This window comes from Eschrichtius robustus, chromosome X (assembly GCF_028021215.1).
Source record: "Eschrichtius robustus isolate mEscRob2 chromosome X, mEscRob2.pri, whole genome shotgun sequence".
NCBI lineage: Eukaryota > Metazoa > Chordata > Mammalia > Artiodactyla > Eschrichtiidae > Eschrichtius > Eschrichtius robustus.
The window spans coordinates 17,147,807-17,168,087 of record NC_090845.1 but is presented as its reverse complement, the minus strand read 5'-3'; the positions used below and the strand labels follow the sequence as shown (position 1 = coordinate 17,168,087).

At 41.4% G+C, this 20,281-nt stretch overlaps 1 protein-coding gene across 4 annotated transcripts in view; it reads left to right on the top strand.

Annotated features, from left to right (window-relative positions):
- The window catches only part of SH3KBP1 (SH3 domain containing kinase binding protein 1), a 336,298-nt gene that overhangs the window by 205,516 nt on the left and 110,501 nt on the right, over window positions 1-20,281 (top strand). The window contains exon 1 of one of the 4 annotated variants that reach the window (XM_068533270.1): window positions 3,704-3,782. The exons of the other annotated variants lie outside the window; for them this stretch is intronic. Within the exon in view, the coding sequence (XP_068389371.1) occupies window positions 3,768-3,782 (15 nt within the window). The 5' untranslated portion in view covers window positions 3,704-3,767. Of the gene's footprint in view, window positions 1-3,703; window positions 3,783-20,281 lie in introns of those variants that run through there. 4 annotated transcript variants of the gene reach the window in all.

Sequence of the window (20,281 nt, the reverse complement as noted above, 5' to 3'; positions counted from 1 at the left end):
ATGTATTCTGTATGATACCATAATGATAGATACATATCATTATACATTTATCCAAACTCATACAATGTACAACGTAAGAGTGAACCCTAAGGTAAACTACAGACCCTGGGTGATAACGAGTCAATGGAGGTTCATCAGCTGTAACAAACGTACCACTCTCATGTTGACAGCGGGGGAGGCTGAGCATGCGAGGAGGCACAGGGTATCTGGGAAGTCTCTGTACCTTCTTTTTCTTTCTCTGTGAACCTAAGACTGCTCTAAAAATAAAGTCTTAAAAAAAAAGAAAGTAAGTGCCATGAGTTTGGACCTTGTCTTTGTTAGTCACCATTGTATTTACAGTTCCTTGGAAATCATTGTTAAAAACTATAGTTGGCCTTCAATAAATATTTTGTGACTGGATGCATGAATATGTTTTGTCCTAATGCAATCGCAATCATAAAGGAAGACTCATTCTGTTTGGGGTCTGCTTATAGTCTGGCTATAGATTTCCTCTTCCATTTGTTCATTCATTGGCTCGTTCCTTCATTCACTGAAGCTTTATTGAATGTATTTTATGGACCAGCAGTGGCAGCTCTGGAATTTCTAGATAAATGAGCTAAGGAATGGCAATTCATTTGGAAGGGGATTGGCTAGGTAGCATGTCTGGAGGCTGTATTAGCATAACGTGTGCACGTTTTTCGCCTGGCAGGTTATTTGTTTGCGGGGGTCTGGTGTAGTTAACTGGAATGGAGTTAACACCTCCTCTCCCACATCACGCCTTGGATCAGCTGTCACATACAGGCCTCTCATTTAGCGCTTCAGATTGTCCCTACATGGGAGAGAAGTGGGTACGTATTAAAAGTGATTATGATGCAGGGGAAAAGGACCAGCAGAGCTCTGTCCAAAGCATCAAAGAGAATAGAGCGGAAGGAGCTGCTCACTTTCCTGGAGGTCTAGAAGGAGGGGATGGCGTGTCAGGGAGATCTTTTCAAGGAAAGTGATATTTGAGCAAAGTGTTAAAAGATAACTGGGGATTCATGGCACTGGCAGCGTGCACATGGGCAAGGGAAGAGTGTGGTGATGGACGAGGGCTGGGTTTGGCTGGGCTGCAGGGGACTTGGGGGCAGGGAGTTGGAGGGGAGCCTGACCCTCTTCCCTCAGGTCTCTGCCAGCCCACTCACAGGCTGCACTTCTGAGTGGGCTGGCACGTTGGTGGAGGGGTTCCGACGGGCAGTGTCATGATCAGATTGGCACTTTAGAGAGAGAACTGGGGAGGTGCCAGGCAGTGTGGAGTGGAGATGGGAGAGGAAGTAGCTGGGAGAGTTGCCAGCCCCGGGGCTCTGTGGTTGATGACGAATTGGCTTGGAGCTCTCGTAGCTAGTAGCTCTTGGAAAGGGGCAGATGGGCCCACCTCATGCACACTCTTTGAGTTGGGCTGCCGTAGCCTGGGTTGGCAGCAGAACTGACAGAAGAGCCAAGTTTCCTTTCAAAGAAAACTCTTTTGTGTATTATGGAAAGCAAAAAGCCAGGAGCCAGCATTCGACTATCTGTGTTCATAGCTAGGCTAAGGATAGAGAGATTAAAAAAATTAAGCTGGGAGGGCATTGTTAAATACATACATACATACATATATATATATATATATATATATATATATATATATATACACTCATGAGCATCATCATGTGTGTCTATAAATCACGTAGATATATTTATTTATGTATATATGTACATTCAGCAGGTTCATCTTCCTAATTTGTTTTCTAATAAACCTTTAATTTTAGAGTAGTTTTAGATTTATAGAAAAGTTGTGAAAATAATAGAGTTCCCACATACCCCACAGCCAGTTTCCTCTGTTGTTAATATCTTACATGAATATGGCACATTTGTCACAATTAGTGAGCCAATATTGCTACACGATTCTTAACCAAGATCCATCCTTTACTCAGATTTCCTTAGTTTTTACCTAAAGTCCTTTTTCTTGTCCAGGATCCCATCCAGGAGACCACATTACGTTTGCTCGCCCTGTCTCCCTAGGCTCCTCTTGGCTGTGACAGTTTCTCAGACATGCCATGTTTTTGATAACCTTGGCGATTTTGAGGAGTTTTGTAGGATGTCCTTAAGTTGACATTTGTCTGATGTTTTTCTCATGATAAGACTGAAGTGATGGGTCTGGGGCGGGGGGAACCACAGAGGTGAAGTGCCGTTCTCATCCCATCAGATCAAGGGTACATGGTCTGAACATGACTTCTCACTGTTGATGTTGACCTTGGTCACCCGGCTGAGGTCTCTCCACTGTAAAGCTGGTCTGTTTTTTCCCCTTTTCTACATCAACTCTTTGGGAAGAAGTCACTATACACGCCTCACTCTTAAGGAGTGGGGAGTTAAGCTCACCTCCTTTAGGGCAGAGTATCTACATTCGTTGTTTGGAATTCTTCGGCACAGATGATTGTCTCATCCCTCCCATCCTAGTTAGGTTTTGATAAGGTGATTTCTTATCTGTCCTCTAAATTCAAAATGCTAATTCTCTGGCACTTGGATCACACTTGCCATTTTCAGCCAAGTGACATTTCCCACATTTGTTTTCTTGCGTGACACATAAACAGAATCTATGTGTTATTTATCCAAGCAGATTGCAAGTTTCTTGAGGACTGGGACAGCATCTTATTCAAAGCCCCTTGCACACTGCAGGTGGCTAATAAATATTGAATAAATGGTTTTTAAATTAACTTAACAGTTAATAACTAAAACCGGTTATCAGAGTCTCTGTACATGAGGACTGTGGTAAGGTGAGGATACTGTTGACGTGGCATCCTGCTTTGTGAAGTGGTCCTGAATTTGTAATAGTAGCTCATAGGCTGCTTCCTGTGTACCAAGCACTTTTATAAACACTTTACATATATTACTTATTTAATCTTCCAGACAACCCTGCATCTTGGTGCTATTGTCCCCATTTTATAGATAAGGAAACTGAGGTGAACAGAGTCCAAATAAGTTGCTTAAGATCACTCAGCTAGGAAGTGGCCCAGCTGGGAATTTGATCTCAGACACCCTGCGTATAGAGTTTTGAACTCTTAACCACTGGGCTCTGAATTCATTACAATGGTAATTAAAATGCTATCTCATGTGGGCGAAAAACAAGATTGCTATTCAAACACTTTATTCCGATCTGTTAGGTTACTACCGATGACATGGCTGGCAGCAATCTTGCTATTTTTTTCCTAGGGGAAGTGTTTCTATAAAGGCATGGCTGCTTTTCCTTCTTCAGTTTTTTTCTTTTTTTAATGAGTAATTTTTGTGTGGCACAACTAATTTTATTTCTTTAAAATACAGGCACTTTCACGATGGGCATTTCGTATACAACCCATATTTTAGACATCTCTTGCTCCCCATCACGGTATCTATTGAAAGATAGTGGGCTTTTTATTTTCTCTCTGATGTTTTTAACCAGAAGTGCTTGCTGGGTCCTGCCAAATAAACGCTCCTTGAGTGTGTTCCTTGTGCGAGCGGTCACACCTGTGGGTCCGAGGAGGCAGCCTAGATTCCTGTGGCGACATAGGCGGGGAAGGAGGACTTTTCTCGAAGCCACCCAAGCCATGAATCGGCCCTGGCTTCCTGAGCCATAAACAAATGCGAGCTTTGTTCTCCCCGTTGCTCATTTGGTCCCAAGTATGACTCAGGGTTAGGCTGGGTCCTTCAGGCTCCATGCCTTTGGCTGTTGGAAGGAAGTGGGAGGCTTCCAGGGTAGTTCTGGGACCTTTTCAAACTGAAGAGAGGAGGCTGCCTGCATGATGGGAGAAGAGGTATTTCTTTTTCTTTTTTCTTCTTCTTTCTTTCTTTTTTTTTTTTTTTTTTGCTTTTAGAGATGGAATAAATTCTCTTAACTTGTATCTTACCTATACTGTTCTGTTAACAAGATTTGTGATGGGTTTGCATTGGTAGGTTACAATGAAGTGTTTGCCAGCGAGGACCCCCCACGGAGGGGGGCTGTGGATAGGCTAAGGAGCAACCTATAACGTGGAGGATTATTTTCTCAAATCAAATGTTGCACTGGAACTATTTAGCTGTTTTAACCAGCCCCCAACTTCGGTTAATTCGGCCATTAATTTTTACAGATGTTTCCAATTTCTCTGTGTCTTGGGTTTTCATGCGCTCATACTGCAGAGAGTAATTTGGATGGGCAGTTTGCATAAGCAGTAACTGTTACCCCATGTCACCGAGATGTTTAGCAATTACAGATGTTTGTGCGGTAAACAAATCCAGCTTGCTCTTCAGGTTAGCTTAGGAGAGAACACGTCCACGCAGAGCAAGCCAGCCCTGGGGCATTTCACTCTTGGGGGGCATGGACATTGGAGTTTTCCTTGCGAATGGAGAAGCTGTGAGTAGTGACTTCTGGGTGCTGTTGAACTGCTTTTTATTGAGTTAAAGATATTTGGCTAATTTTGTAGTCCTGGACATTTATATTCGTTTGCTCATATACAGAGTAAAATAGAGACACTAAATTATTCGATTTTCTAAAAGCTTGCTAGTAATAGGTGCTCTGCTTTCTCTCTGTGAGTTGTTCATATTTGTCTACCTAAAAGCAGAAGTCTGTCATTTTCCAGACACAAAATAAAATTCCCTAAATAAACCACAGGGTAAGTAAAGCTTACAATGTGTCATATGTCTTCCACATTGCTGTTTCTTGTTGCAAAAAAAATTTTAAGGGGAGAGTTGATGGTATCTGTAAAATATATCTATGTCTTTTTCTGTCGCCTTTAACTTATAATATTTTCAAAATTTCAAAAAAAGGAAAATAGCATGACAGAAAGGAAACACATTGTTTTAACACATTATTTTAAGAGTAGGAGGACTTCTTGAAAGTTTTTTGAATGGTGTCTGTTGCTTGCCTAGAAGGGAGCAGTTGGCTAAAATAAAAATATATTCCTCTGCAGTGGCTTGAGAGAATTTTCCTATTGAAAGATATCTGAAACTTGCTGATTGTTATTATTGCTGGGTGTCACCGATCTGAGTTCTGAAAAGTAAAACTCAGAATTAGGTACTTATATGCACAATTCAGATGGTGACTCTTCATTTGGGAAATGAGTGAAAGCTTGATGGAGTGTAACTTGTGAAACGTGGGAGTCTTGGTGATGGCCTCTCTGGCTCCGTCAGACTAGGGCCTGGAAATGGGACACGAAGGGTGGCCCCTTAAAGCTAGTGACCTATAAACTACACGTTGTACTGCTGAGTGCCCCCCAAACCCTTTGCTTGTTTGTTTCTCAAAGTGGAAATAGCTCTGTTACTTCTGACTACAGGAGCTCTTTGCAAAAACTATTATAATAATAAAAACTCAAAGAATATGAAGAAATAAATAGAAGTTGCCCTTTTTTTTTTAAAACACCTTTATTGGAGTATAATTGCTTTACAATGGTGTGTTAGTTTCTGCTGTATAACAAAGTGAATCAGCTATATATCCGCATATCCCCTCCCACCCTCCCTCTCCCACCCCTCTAGGTGGGCACAAAGCACCGAGCTGATCTCCCTGTGCTATGCGGCTGCTTCCCACTAGCTATCTATTTTACATTTGGTGGTGTATACATGTCCATGCCACTCTCTCACTTCGTCCCAGCTTACCCTTCCCCCCACTGTGTCCTCAACTCCATTCTCTATGCCTGCGTCTTTATTCCTGTCCTGATCCAGGAGTAATCGTAGTCAGCATTTTCTGTGTATCCTTCCAGACTTTTATCTGAGCCTGAATGTGCATGCAGTACACACCTCACTCTTCATACAATAATGAGGTCATATTAAATGTCACCTGTTTTTAAAACTTAACATATTATGGGTCCCCCTTTTCTGTCAGAGAGCTGTGTGATCATTCATTGTCAAGATGCACCACCATTTATTGAACCAATCCCTGTGTGGTAACTATTTATGTTGCTTCCACAATTTTACTATTAAAAACAACGTTCTTATATATACATTATTGTACCTTCCCTGATTATTTCCTCTGGCTGAATTTTTAAAAGAGGAACTTCCAGGTTATAAGCTGACTTAATTCTGGTTGGTTTTGTTTTTAATGAAAATAACCCAGGTATATGATAAAAAATGCCAGCAGAACAAAACTAAGACTTTCTCAATCCCACACTCAGCTTTACTTCCCAATGGAAATCCCCATAAAAGGTTTCTGTCTACTCTTGTAGAAATATAGAGTCTTTTTATTGTGGTAAAATATATATAATATGATACCATTTTACTCTTTTTTCAGTGTACGGTTCCGTGGCATTAAATACATTCTCATCGTTATACAACCATCATCACCATCCATCTCCAAAACTTTTCCATCTTCCCAAACTGAAACTTTGTACTCATTAAATACTGACTCCCAATTCCCCCTCCCCTTAGCAATTACCATTGTACTTTCTGTCTCTCCAAATTTGACCGCACATGAGAGTGGGGTCATAAAATATTTGTCCTTTTGTGGGTTATTTCATTTAGCATAATGTCTTCAAGGCTCATCCATGTTGTAGCATGTGTCACAATTTCCTTCCTTTTTAAGGCTGAATAACACTCCATTGTATGGATATATCACAATTTTTAAAATCATCCCTCCATTGATAGACATTTAGGTGGTTTCCACCATTTGGCTACTGTGAATAATGCTACAGTGAACACTGGCATACCAACACCTGCTTTCAGTTTTTTGGGGTATATCCTCAGGAGTGGAATCACTGGGTCATCTGGTAATTCTCTTTAATTTGGGGGGAACCGCCATACTGTTTTCCACAGTGGCTGCACCATTTTACATTCCCCCCAGCAATGCACAAGAGTTCCAATTTCTCCACATGCTTGCCAACACCTGAGATTTTCTGTTTTTTGTTTTCTTTTAATTTTTATTTATTTATCTATTTGCCTGAGCCAGGTCTTAGTTGCGGCACGTGGGATCTTCGTTGCCGTGTGTGGAATCTTTAGCTGTGGCATGCGAACTCTTGGTTGTGGCATGTGGGATCTAGTTCCCTGAACAGGGATCAAACCCGGGACCCCTGCATTGGGAGCATGGAGTCTTAGCCACTGGGCCACCAGGGAAGTCCTTTTTTTCTTTCTTTAATAATAGCCACCCTAATGGGTGTGAAGTGGTATCTCATTGTGGTTGGAATTGGTGTTTAACGTGTGCTCGTGTTGCCTATCACTAATAGGAAAGGATATTATTCTTCTCATCTTAGAATGAGGAGTGGAGGAAGAGGTCTTCTGTCTGAGAACCCCCACGAACTAGCAGGTCAGTTACACGATCCCAAGAGATTGCAAATTGTTTCAAGGAAGGACTAGTTCCCCTGTTCCTGCAGCTCCTGGAGAAAAGATGAGCGGAGAGCCTTGGTGTCACTTGGCTTCAGAGGTTTAAGGGTGACAGGACTGCGGCGTCTCACTTAGCCCCTCACAGGTTTATGGAGAGCGGATTCAAAACCATTGTTTTGAGAAAAGGTGAATTTCTCTTTTGCGCTCTTTTAATTCTAAATGATGGTACTCGTTTCATCTTACGTTGTGGGGAAAGCCAGTTTTATGATTGATTTGCTCTCCTCACTTCTGCTCTGGAATTCCTTGGGGACAGGAAATGGAAGTCCTTCTTTTTGTACATTGTTTGCCGACATGTTCATTTGCTTCGATTGACGTTCTTCAGTGGGGTGGGCTGAGGTATCTGTAAGTATTTCATCGTGGCCCTCTTTTGTTCATGTATTAACAATTATTTCATAATATTTATAATCCTAGAGTTTGCAGATGCTTGTGACTGCTGAAATTTGAGGGTTTAAAATTTTCTGTGTGGCCGTTAAAATGATCATGCTTCAGTACCTAGCTTGTCTTTTTCTCTCAGAGATTCTCCCTAGTTGTAAAATGATGTTCTAGGCAACTAGAACAATGGGATGGATTAAGTTTAATGCTCTATGAAAGCTGGCAACTTTAAAACAAGCTATCCAGCTTACTTTGCATGGTGGTCTGTCTTTGCTTCCGTTGAAAGAATTTAGATCACAGAGATCATTCAGTTAGTCAGCAACCTGTTTTGTATTTTTACTGTGGCATCTGAGGCCATTTAAAAATTATGAGATGACAGCCTTATTCTCAACTCAGGCTCTTGATGTTGGAGGCCAGATCCTAAATAAATGTATACCCATAAATGCTCTAGAAACACATGGAAGCATAAGTACAATAACCCCTACTGACACCTCTAATAGAGATTTCTCTCTCAACTTGGGCTATAAAATGAACAATTTACAAATTAAGAGTTTTCCAGAATTGCCTTAAAAGCCACTTCTTCATCAAAAGGCTGTCGTTAAGCCATTTCACAGATGGCCTGTGACTCAGGAGTGTCACCCCAATTAAACTCATGCTTGAACTTTTAGGAATAAAATAGGCAATGTTTGGAAAATTGAAGGCAGATATTTGGAGTCTCTATCATTCAGATGCTATATTTCTGTTTTGCTCATTTAAGATGAGGAAGTTAGAAGTGGTAAAGATGGATTTACTGCCTCATTTTCTTTTTCTTCTTTCACTTGCTAAGCATTTTCACCCGCCAGTGATTTTAATATGTTTTGCTCCATTTGTTTTGGTAGCATCTGCTCAGTCTGTTCTTTTTATTTTGATTTCTTAGTTGGGTTTCTCATTTTTTCCTTCACTAGAGGCAGCTTTTCTGAAACTTCTTGGGTACCTTTTCTAGACAATTAACAAAGTTGATAATAAGAGAAGTAGTGATGTAAAATGTCAAGACTTTAGATCCTAGAGTTGTCCAAATTCGTCCTCTTGGTACAGTGCTTAGCAGTTACTGCACTGGGAGAGCTGGACACGTTTTCTGTCTTATATGTCTCAATTTTAGATTTAGTTTCTTTTGCTTCAAACCCCAGTCCCGTCTGCATTCAGGTGTTGTTAGAAGCAGAGAAAGTAGACTTGTTCATAATATAGAATCCTGTTTTTTCAAGTGATGTGAATACAGATACTGCTATTTTTGACTCAGAAGAGGCTGAAACATTACAAAGTTGGTAGGTAACTCTATGCCCATGCATGGAAGTAGTCTGCCTAAGCGACGCATGTCACATTGTCGATTTGCAGTATAGCGGTGAGCAGAGTGTAACTGATGGGTGACCTTACTGTGCTTACAGTCAAGGGTTATAGCATCTCTGACATTTTGGTGTAATTTTTGTATTCATTGCCCAAGAGCTCAAACAACTCCAGGTTTTTCTGACTAGAGCCTTCAGTCATAGGTCATTAGGCAGGAGAGGAGAAAAGCAGTCCAGATAAGAGATGACAAGAGGTCTTGAGAAACCAAAAGAGACATAGCCAGGTCAGGGAGGCATCACAGTTTCCAAGTGCTAAAAGTGGTTTTATGGGGCCAGAGAGCAGTGCGTTCGTGGGTAGCCCAACCCTGACATTAGTCTAGAAGTTCTATGTGAAACGAAGATCTAACATGGGTTGATCGTCTTGTCATGAAACTGAATGACTAGAAGGAGGCAGGGGTACTCTGAGGCGATGACAGAGGCAATGAATGAAGATGGTCAAGAAACTAGAACTCAGGTGATTGGTCTGGAGTGTGGAACAGTGATGGTCACTGTGGCAAAGAGAGAAGGCTAAACAGAGTTGAGGAGGAGATGAAGAATTATGTTGGGGTTGATGGTTGACCGTTCTCTGGTGCCATTGATGGCTGAAAAAAGGGGAGCCCCCTTTAATTTGAGACATGGTGCCAGCCTGGGAATAAGGGAGAAGTAGCCAATAGTGAGCACTGATAAATTCTTCCTTGTCCTATGATGGGAAGGGTGTGGAAATCTTTCCCTGAAAGCCCCTGTAGATGGCCATCTGAAACCCACCTGTCTGAAATAGATTAAGTATAATAACTCAGGAGTAGGGAATGGGTTATAAACTCCAGAAGTACCATCACTGGTCTCTGTCCTCCTTCGTCACCATCTTCCGTGAATGTGTATTGTTTTCCCTGTGCTGAGTCTATAGCGCATCTTTCTGGAAGGCACAAGGAGGAATTGCTGCTCTCAGGAACTCAAACGTGGAGAACACTGAAATGAACGTTCTCCATTGTAATAGAAAAGGGCAAGGGATTTCTCAAGACCAGAAAATGCATCAATTGGGATATTTTCTGTGCATATTGCCTTCCCCACGCCCCCATAAAAAACCAAAATATGCCTTTAGAAAATAACACATAACCACAAAAAGTGCCACTTAAGGAAACACATGATTAAAATAGGTGATTTCGTGTTTTGTTTTTTAAATGAGGGTTTTCTTCCCCTCTATTTTGTGTGGTTTGGAGTCTTTGTGTACGTTACAGAGAAAGGCGAAGAGAATGGGGGAATATTTCAGTACAGGAAAGAGAGACCATGCCAAGTGAGTAGTGAAAGACATACCATTTGTTCATATGGTGAAGATGTGCTTTGCCTAAAACTCATCAGGCATCCCAAAGAGAACTTATAGCCTTAAGAGAACTCTTTTTCCTCCAGACACTTGCTACGAAACTAAAGTTAGAATAAATGAATGAATGAATGAATGAATGAATATAAATGGCAGCCAAGCACAGACTGAACTGAATTTTTGCTCCAACAGACCAGAAGTTATTCTACAAAAAGGTTCCTCTTAAAAGTGCACTTATTCAATCTGTCCACACCCCAAACTTGAATCCCATTTTAGATTTTTTTTTTAAATTTTTATTTATTTATTTATTTATGTCTGTGTTGGGTCTTCGTTGCTGTCGCGGGCTTTCTCTTAGTTGCGGCGAGCGAGGGCCACTCCTCGTTGCGGTGCACAGGCTTCTCACTGCGGTGGCTTCTCTTGTTGCGGAGCACGGGCTCTAGGTGCGTGGGCTTCAGTAGTTCTGGCACGTGGGCTCAGTAGTTGTGGCGAGCGGGCTTAGTTGCTCCGCGGCATGTGGGATCTTCCCGGACCTGGGCTCAAACCCGTGTCCCCTGCATTGGCAGGCAATTCTTAACAACTGTGCCACCAGGGAAGCCTTTGAATCTCATTTTTTAAAAAGTCAGGCTTGATTTTTGAAAGGCAGCAAAATCAAAGTATGTTCACATTAAGTGGACCTCAAAATTTGGGGGGCCTGGTTCTCATCACACTTGGTTTTTCTCCCATTTGAGAAACTGTAATAATTCCTTTGGTTTGTGTTTAAAAGAGTTTTTGCTTGTGAAGAACTAGAGAACTGGTAGAAAACTGAGAACAGTTAAGCTGTGGACCCTGCACAGATAGGTCACACCCCTGAAACCAGTACTTCTTCACATACTGGGAAATGAGGACTCACGTAAAAATAGTTACAAAGTAAATTCAACTTCACATGTATGAATCGGAATTCATGGGTTTAATTAGAAGAGCAGGAAATATATTTTTTGACTTTGAAAACATTTGATAAAATGACTCAATACTTTATTTGGAACAACATTAATTGAAAATGACTTTATATCATCCACTTAATCACTGAGGATATGAACTGATGAATAACTGTAAGTAAAGTGTGATGATAAATGACCGGGGATGCTCTATATATATGGGTGGTATCTTGTGAGTTACCATCATGACTCATTTTACATCTGATGTTCTTAACATCCTTGCTAATGACTTGGAAAAGGAAATATAATGACACGCTAATGGAAGCTGCATGTGATTTCTAGTTAGGAGGTGTTGCAAATCAAGTCAGACCTGAAGAAAGGCATTAATAATGTGAAGAGGTGGGCCATCCTTTCCACCTATGTTAGTGTGTGCTATTTTCTTAAAACTTTGATTGTAAAAGTAATCACTGGTTTGTAGAAACACTGGAAAGTTGAAAAATATAAAAGAAAGTAAAAAGCACTATAATTGAATCACCCCGGGGCCTACACTGTCAACATTTTTTCATATTTACTTTCACTCCTTTTGCCATACATTTTTAACCGGTTGAGATCATACCACACGCATAATTTTTTTCGCACACATAGTTGTGTATTCTTTTCCACTCAGCATTATATATAATTTCCCATGTCATTACAAACTCTCAGTAGACATTTCTTTAGAAGGCTGTGGAATGTTCCGTTTTGAGGCTCTAGATAGCTAGAGGATCTGGGAGATCTGGAATCTGGTGGTTGCATTGACTCCTGTCAACACTACGTTTAAATTTCCAATATTATAGCCGAGAACACGGCACTTTCTTGAAAACGTAAAGATAAAAATAACGTGGGAAAGCTGTTTTGCCTTGTGGGCTGTGTAGCAGTAGGCATTCCTCAAGGTTTGTTGAATTTAATGTACTACCTATAGGATCCAAACAGAATTCCAGTTGTCCCTTCCTTGCTGGTATTGAAAGAAGCCTTTAAGAGCAGCCTTTGGCAGGAAGTCTTGGCCCCTTCCAGGTAGAGGCCTGTGAATCCAGCTTTTCACGTCTAAGTGTCCGTCAGTAATTTCCACTAGTGGCTTTAGAAATCTGTATCACGTGAGTTTATGGTCTCATTTGGCCCCGATTCCTGAACTGCCTGGGAGGAGTATCTGTTTGGCCTAGCAATTTAGGATTTCTTCATCCATTATTGAATGGATGCCAAGCTTTGTAAAAGATGGCGTGGGGTGATTTTCTGTGGTGGTGCGTTTGCTCCTGAGTATCAAAATGCTCAGTAAAAGGCTTTCTGTTCTCTGACAACAGGCCGTTTTCCCCAGACACACGCCTTGTTGTTTTTCCATCGTTAACAGTAGATAACAGTTTGGACGCGGCCAGAAGCAGTCGGCATGGGCTCGTACTTGAGGGGCTTCTGGAACAGTCTTCCGGCCACTCACTGTTGGGCGCCACCTTAACCGAAGCTTTATTGACTTGAAAGCTCTGTGGGTTGTCGGCTCTGGGCCTTGTCGTTTCTCCTCTTTTCTTTGTTTTTTTCTGCCTTGCCTCCTGAGCAGCGACTATATGGCAATGGCTGTTGCTTTTCTTCCTTGATCTTTTTTCCGAATTATCACTTTCCTCTGAGCCCGTCTCTGCTGTGCGACTGTCTTGTAAAAGTTGCTTCATGCTCTCCAGTCCCCAAGCAAAGGAGTGACAGTTAACCTGCTGTTTTTAAAAGATGTTGTAATTGAAACAGTCATTCTTTGTAACTAGATTCATAAAGAGGCATTATGATGATTGTTTTTATTCGGTAAAATTCAATAACAGTAGTAATGGTTAAGCACTTTATATACATTTTTTTCCATTTAATCTTCTTAGCAAAATCTATGAGGTACCTATTATCTCCATTTCAGGCAAGGAAACTGAGGTCTAGAGAGGTTAAGTAACTTGCCCAGGATCACATAGCTGGTAAGTCTGATCTTAGAGGGGAATTCCTACTCAATACTAATTCCCTCTTACCACCAGATGCTGTCGTGAAAGAGGAAACAGGTTGATTTGTTCCATTGTTATATCACTCGTGCCTAGAAAATGCATTGCACACAGTACTTTCCCCATAAATCTAAATGTTTTGGTTGAATGTTGAATTTATTGTTGACTGCAGTAAATTATGAATATTTAGTACCTCTAGTGTGCAAGGCACATCAAAGAATACAGATTACCAAGACACTGCCCTTGCCCTCCTGCAGCGTTTAAAGTCCCCGTCAGTGAAACAGACACATACATAAGTAGCCATAATCACAAGGCAGAGGGTGGTGAGTGCTGTTCTCGAGATTCAAAGCAAGTTCAGTAGGAGCAGGGGGAGGGGAGAGAGAATTCCAACAGTTGGCATCTAGGATATTTTTATGGAAGGCACACAATTTGGGTTCACCCCTCATTGTTAAATGTCTTAGTAGCTAGTCACTGAAGTGCCCTGAGTTCAATTTGATCTCTTTTTGAGAATCTCCATTCTTGGAGCACCTTGGGGTCATCTTTCTAGGTATTCCGCTGGACGTCTAGAAGATGTAAGTAATGTGTACCTGACCTCTGAGTGTACTTTGGAAGTCCCTGTTTTGCATAAGTACGTGATGTGAACTTGTTCTTTCTAGTAAGAATAAAATATAAAGATAATATCATTGAGTCTTTAACCTTTGATGCTGTTTTCTCTTCCGTTCTTCTATAAAATTGGGGAGTCCGGATGATTCAAAAAAGGAATAAGTGTTATTCTTTGGGAGTCTGTGGAACAGTTGATGAAAGTAAAGAATGAGTCATACAGGATTAAAGCCAGAGCTATTTAGCATTAGCCAGATTTAGAGATTGTCTTTATGGGGTCAGTAGGTTATCTTTGCTAGAAGTGTAAGGAGTGTTTCCCGTAAGACTGAGGTGAGTTTCTGGACAAAGATGGGTTTGTTCTCTAATTCACCTCATTACATGCTGTATGCACCCCCTGATTATTTTGTGGTTGAATATTGAATAGCAGGATATCAGAGCCTCGTGAGCAATTTTTTGCCATTTTAGTCAATATTCCTACATAAAGAGAGGCTTGTAGGGAAAGAGGAGTATACCCTAAGCCTTTTTAAAAATTGTGGTAAGATATACATAACATAAAATTTACCATTTTAACCATTGTTCAGTGTACAATTCAGTGACATTAAATACGCTCACGTTGTTACGCAACCATCACCACCATCTGTCTCTAGAACTCCTCTCATCTTGTAAAACTGAAACTCTGTACCCAACAACTTCCCATTCCTCCTGCCCCAGCCCCTGACAGTCACTATTCTACTTTGTGTCTCTGTGATTTCTACTACTCTGGGTGTCTCATATGGGAGGAATCATATGGTATTGCCCTTTTGTGACTGGCTTATTTCACTTAGTGTAATGTCCTCAGGGTTCATCCATGCTATATACCATGTGTCCGAATTTCCTTCTTTTTTAAGGCTGGATAATATTCCATTGTATGCCCTAGCCTTTTAAGTAGCAATTTTACTTGAAAACCAAGCAACAAAGCATTGCTCCAAGTTTTACCTCTTTTCTGATTGAAACTGTTTCATTTCCTTTCCTTACTCTGAAGGAGAGAAAAGCTTCTCTGGAAATTTCTTTTGGGGAAAAGAAATTTCCCATTTTTGTCTCTAGCTTAAGACATTTTTGGAGACATATTTGACTAAACTGTTTACTTGAAATTTGTCAGATTAGAAAGATGCTTTTCCGTATGTGTCCAGAGCTTCTTATGTGCCTCTGTTTTAAAAAAATGTTTTTGTTTTCAAATGGTAGATTGATTGGTGTTTTAACAGTAAGCTAACTGTTCAAAACTATCACAGGCCTACTACTTTTTTACTAATGTCACCACACCAGCATCAGGGACCTGAGAAACACATCCACTGTGATTCTTCTCATTAGGATAGATTTTCCATGATGCTTCCCTGAGCCTATTTAGCTCTTTTGCCTCTCTGGTCAGGGTCTGAACTTAATGTTCTTTGTACACCATTGGCACTTAGTACCTCTGTAGAATACATATATGTTGACCCAAGAACATAACAGAGTTTGGGTATTTTTCCATCTATATTCACACCAATTCACAGTCACTGATTTATCCCTGTCGTGATTGTGGAATACGGGCAGGTTGGCAGTCTGCGTGTTTCTCCAGCCTCTCTTCCGCATCCTTAGTTTCACTGCCTCAGTTGGATCATTGCGTCAGCCTCCTAGTTAATTATCTCCTTGACTTTCACGTGCCCCTTCCTTTCTTCTTTATTCCTCCCAATGCCACCAGATCATTGGTCTTAAAGTCACAAATGTGATCATGCCACACCTCTGCTAACTACCAGTTGCCTTTAAGATAAAGCACAAACGGTAACATTGGCTTCCATTTACCTTGCTGGCCTCCTGGCCCAAGCAGCTCTTCCTCCCTTCACCCCACCTACAGGATCCCCCCTTCCACTGGCCCCGTTCTGTGCTGCGAAGCCCCCATTCCCTGCTTACATTCTCACCTTTGCTCCTGCTTTTCTTTAGCTCGAATACTCTCTCTACCATTTTCTACCTGGCAAATTCCTACTAATCCTTCAGAATTTAACCCAAGCTGCATCATTGCTGTGAGGCTTATTTCCCCATGTAGACTTGTTAATGGCTCCTTTTTTCTTTTCTATGCACACTTTTATTGTAGTGTTTATCCCTTGGACTGTGATGCCTTGTTGGTTAATCTGTCTCCACTGCTAAATTTTGAACTCATTTGAGATCCAGGACTCTGCCCATCTCATCTTTGTATATGCAGCTTCCAGCATAGATCATGGCTCATAGTAGTTCTAAAAAAGAATGCTGAATAAATGAATGAGTGAGTGAGTGAGTGAGTGAGTGAGTGAAAGAAAGGAAGGAAGGGAAGGGAAGAAGGAAGGGAGGGAGGGAGGGACGGAGGAAGAGTGATGGAGGCAAGGCTTCACTTTAAATGCAGAAAGGAAAACTGAATAAACGTGGCTTTGCCCTCAAGTATCTCATACACGGAAAAATGTCATGATCAAATGTGGGCTGCATGTCAGTAGAAAACATTTAGCTAGCTGGACTTTAGTTGCACCTTAAAGGTGAGATGGGATTCAAATATACTGGAGGAGAAGGTGCCATCCCAGGTAAGGGGAATAGCCTGGACTGTGTTGGGATTGAGTAAGTCAAAATATTGTAGAGCTGGAAGGGATCTTTGTATGTTAATTGAATTCATACAACTATTTTATTAGAAAGTTAGGACTTGGTCCGTGTATATACAGCCAGTTTCATGTTAAAGCACTGGATGAACAGAACTCAAACTGGCCCCATGATATTCCCTGCTCCCATACCATCCTTCTCTCTTCCTTACCCACACTCTTCTTAAATTCTCCAAATGCATCTAAAAGGAAGGCATTATGAATCAAAAGATAAAACTAATCCTCTGGTAGAAGAAAGGCTTGAGATTTCCTTTTATCTGTCGTAACAGCAGAAAATCGTCCTTTGAAAGCGTACTGGCGAACTGTGTTTTGCCGAAGTAGTATATGAAATGGAAATTTACTCTGGCTTGTTTATCCTCTGTGAATAAGATGATCCGACAACAAAATAGCATGCAGGCTCCTCTCTTGGGAACAGTGGGGGGAAAATAGAAACAGCATTTTCATATACTGTCAGACGTTTGGAGAGCTGCCTTCTATGATTTTAATGTTGTCTGAATGTACACCCTCCACCTCATTGAGCACTTAAGTAGGTTTTGACTCCTCCTTCAGCACTGCATTTCCCCGGCACAAGGGGAAGCCCCTACTACACCTTCAAAAAGTTACTTTGCTTTGACAAAGAGAAAATCCTATTCATCCTGTGAATGCATGCGTCGGATGGTTCTTTCCAGCTTTTTAGGGCATGGTCTCCTGAGGTATTCAAAAAGCAAACAAATGAACCAAATGATCAGATCCTGGCAGAAGTTAAAGTGCATGGTCAATTCTAGAAATTGGCTCAAATTCTTAGGTACGTCTTTCTACTGAGGCACACGTGTCTCAGAGAGAGAGTGTGCATGTGTGTTTAATATACAAATATAAAACAGACTTCATATATACATGTTCAGTAAAATGATAGATACTGAAGTATCTATTGGACAGAGAGAAAGAGTAAACCCTAGAAGATCTAATGGAAGCATCTAAGATGGAAGTAGGTGTCTTATAGGCAAAGTTGGCTATTCATCTTAAGAGCACAAGAGAAAGATGCCAGCCATTGAGAGATCTGCCAAGTTGCAGCAATCGGAAGTAAACCCTCGAATGTCTTCAGGGCTTTGGGAATTACATGAATAGCCATTGAGAAGCAGTATATATTCTGAGTGTTTTGAAGTAGATATGGTAAGGGGTGATGGTGGAGGGTGATTAAAAGTTGAGTCTACAGGAGAGCTAATGAAGTGGCTTGAATTGGAGAATAGGATCCTCGTCTAGAAAACTGTGGAAATAGTTCCTGTGTTAGTAACAAAGCCCATAGGCTGGGGTCAAAGAGGAAGGGATGAAGCTGAAAGCAGGGACTGGGTGGTGGGTTTGATATGGGAAGGTGCAGTAAGAGAGTAGTCAAGGGTGGGTTCCACATTGTGAGTCTAGGAGCCAGAGAGGACGGAGCCAAGAGAATTTAGGAAGCAGAAGTGGTGACCTTCACCTACCTCTTCTGTGGACTGCTCGTTCTCGTGATGTGTCGATAGGTATCATAAGAAGTAGGATTTCTGTGTGGATAAGTTTAGAAAACACTGAGAAAATGTTAAGGATAAAATTAATCTGTAACTGCAGGACTTCTCAGAGCCTTTAATATGCTATTATGCAAGGATTAGACCAAGCATCCTGTGTTTCCCAAATTTACCAGATTGTGGCATTAGGTGTTTTGGTATTTAGTTGGTTGGTTGGCGGAACATCTTGGGAGTGTGTGTGTGTGTGTGTGTGTGTGTGTGTGTGTGTGTGTGTGTATGTATGTATGTACACACATACCTGGATGATAATGACCCCTCCAAGCGAGGGTCCTTTGATCATAATAGGATCTTGAGAAAATCTGAGGGAGCAGGCTACGAAGAGTACTTGGACATCATAGGCAGACAAAGGTCCACCAGAAACATGGCTGAGACTGGATTCTTCTTTATGGCAACCAATAATTAATCGGAGGTTGGGGTCATGTGCATGAGAACAGGGGAGTAAGGCAGGGGCCAGAGAGGTCTAGGAAGACATCCTGGACAATGTGCTGTCACCAGAGATCAGGCTGGAAGAGCTGATACATGACAGTGACGAACAGTGGGGCTCCAAGAGGAGTCTGGTTTGTCAAGGAGGACAGCTCCCTTCATTTACCTGTTGTGATGTGGTAGGACGCTCATGGTAGGGCAAAGGGTGAGGGGATGGTGCCCCCAAATTCCTGGCTCCACTCGACAAACACTTCCTAACCCTTCACTTTGTGGAGATAAGAGAATAATTAACATCTAGGTCCTACCCTCAAGGAGTGCACTGTTTCGGAAGAGAAAGGAGGAGAAAAGCCGTTAAACTTCTAAGTGGAATACAGCTAACAAATACTTCTAAAGCAGCTGTGAATCTGACAAGGTCTTTAACTCTGGTTGGGCAAGGAGGTTTAATGTAACTTGAATTATCACTAACATTTCAAGACAACCAGGGAAATAAACATTATATGAATAACTGTAAGTCTTAAGCCCAACTTCATAATCAGAAGACAACTTTTTACATTTTATCTTTTCTTATAGCCAAGTTTAAAGGAGACTTACTTATATGAAGCATACCCCTTTGGAGACGTCAGAATTAACACAGTGGTATGTGAGGTATTGCAGAGGTAACCTCTGTCCGTAGAATGGAGCTACAAATATATTTTTTCTTTCACTGGACCATGCATTTGATTTTTAGAATTTGGAGTTGTATTTTACTCTGGCATATCTTCTGTCGCTAGCAAGTCGTTTAAGCTGGGCCAACCAAAGGCGGGTGAATTGACAATTGCTAATGTAAATTTCCCAGCGAGTAGAAAAGCCTTCCATTAGAAGTACGCAGGCACTCCATTGTATGGACACTCTTTTGTACTAGTTCTCTTCTGGCTCAGACAGGAGCTGCCTACATAAGGGGCTTCTGCCCTGCTCCTACCGCTCCCTGCTGAGCACCAAGCAGACTTTTCATAATACCATCAGTCATAGATGTTCATGAAAGGAGCATGTAAGAATAAATATAAAAAGTTGGCAGTGACTTTTAATAGCAGTTTGTATAGCTCTCTGATTTGTGGTGGAAAAGGAAAGCTGAAAGGTTGTGGATATGGTCATATACAGATACTGTTTTGTTTCTCTTCTCATCGCTCTCTCCCGTAGCCTGTATCTCTCTGTTTCCTGTATATTGACCGGGATTTGGGATGACCATGCTGAATGGTTGGGCACCCCTCAAAACACCACTGTGGAGAACCCAGCAAATTGCTGTTTCAGTGTGTGCAGCGATGTTCAGCGTCCTCTTGCCTTTCCATCTGCTTCGCTGTCTCACATCGAATGGGTATTTAACAAATCTGTACTGAACAGAAAGGGAAGATACTGTCAGATACTAATGTAGTCAAAGTCGTGCCTTCGAAGAGCCATCCTTTATCTTGTATTTTACCAGCTTTTTGAAAAGTCATGTCTTGTGTTTGGCTTTGTGTAAGCACTTGAGTAATGTCTCCGTATAGCTTCTCAGAAGATCACCCTCTTCTAGAATAGGCGTCAGAAAGCCTGGTCTACCAACAGGGGGGCTTCACCAACTGCTAGGATGCAAGGAGCTCTCTCACGCCTCCCCCTACCCAGCGAACCTGGTTGCCTTTGTGATTTCAGAGTTTTCTGTAGTATTATTTGAGAAGAGACTTTCAGAGATAGGACGTAAACTTTCTTCTCCTTAACATTGTCCTATAACTGGAAACTTTTTTACACTCAAAGGAGCTTGCATCTGAATTAGAATAAAGTCAGAGGAGTGATCTTGCACTTGGTTTGAG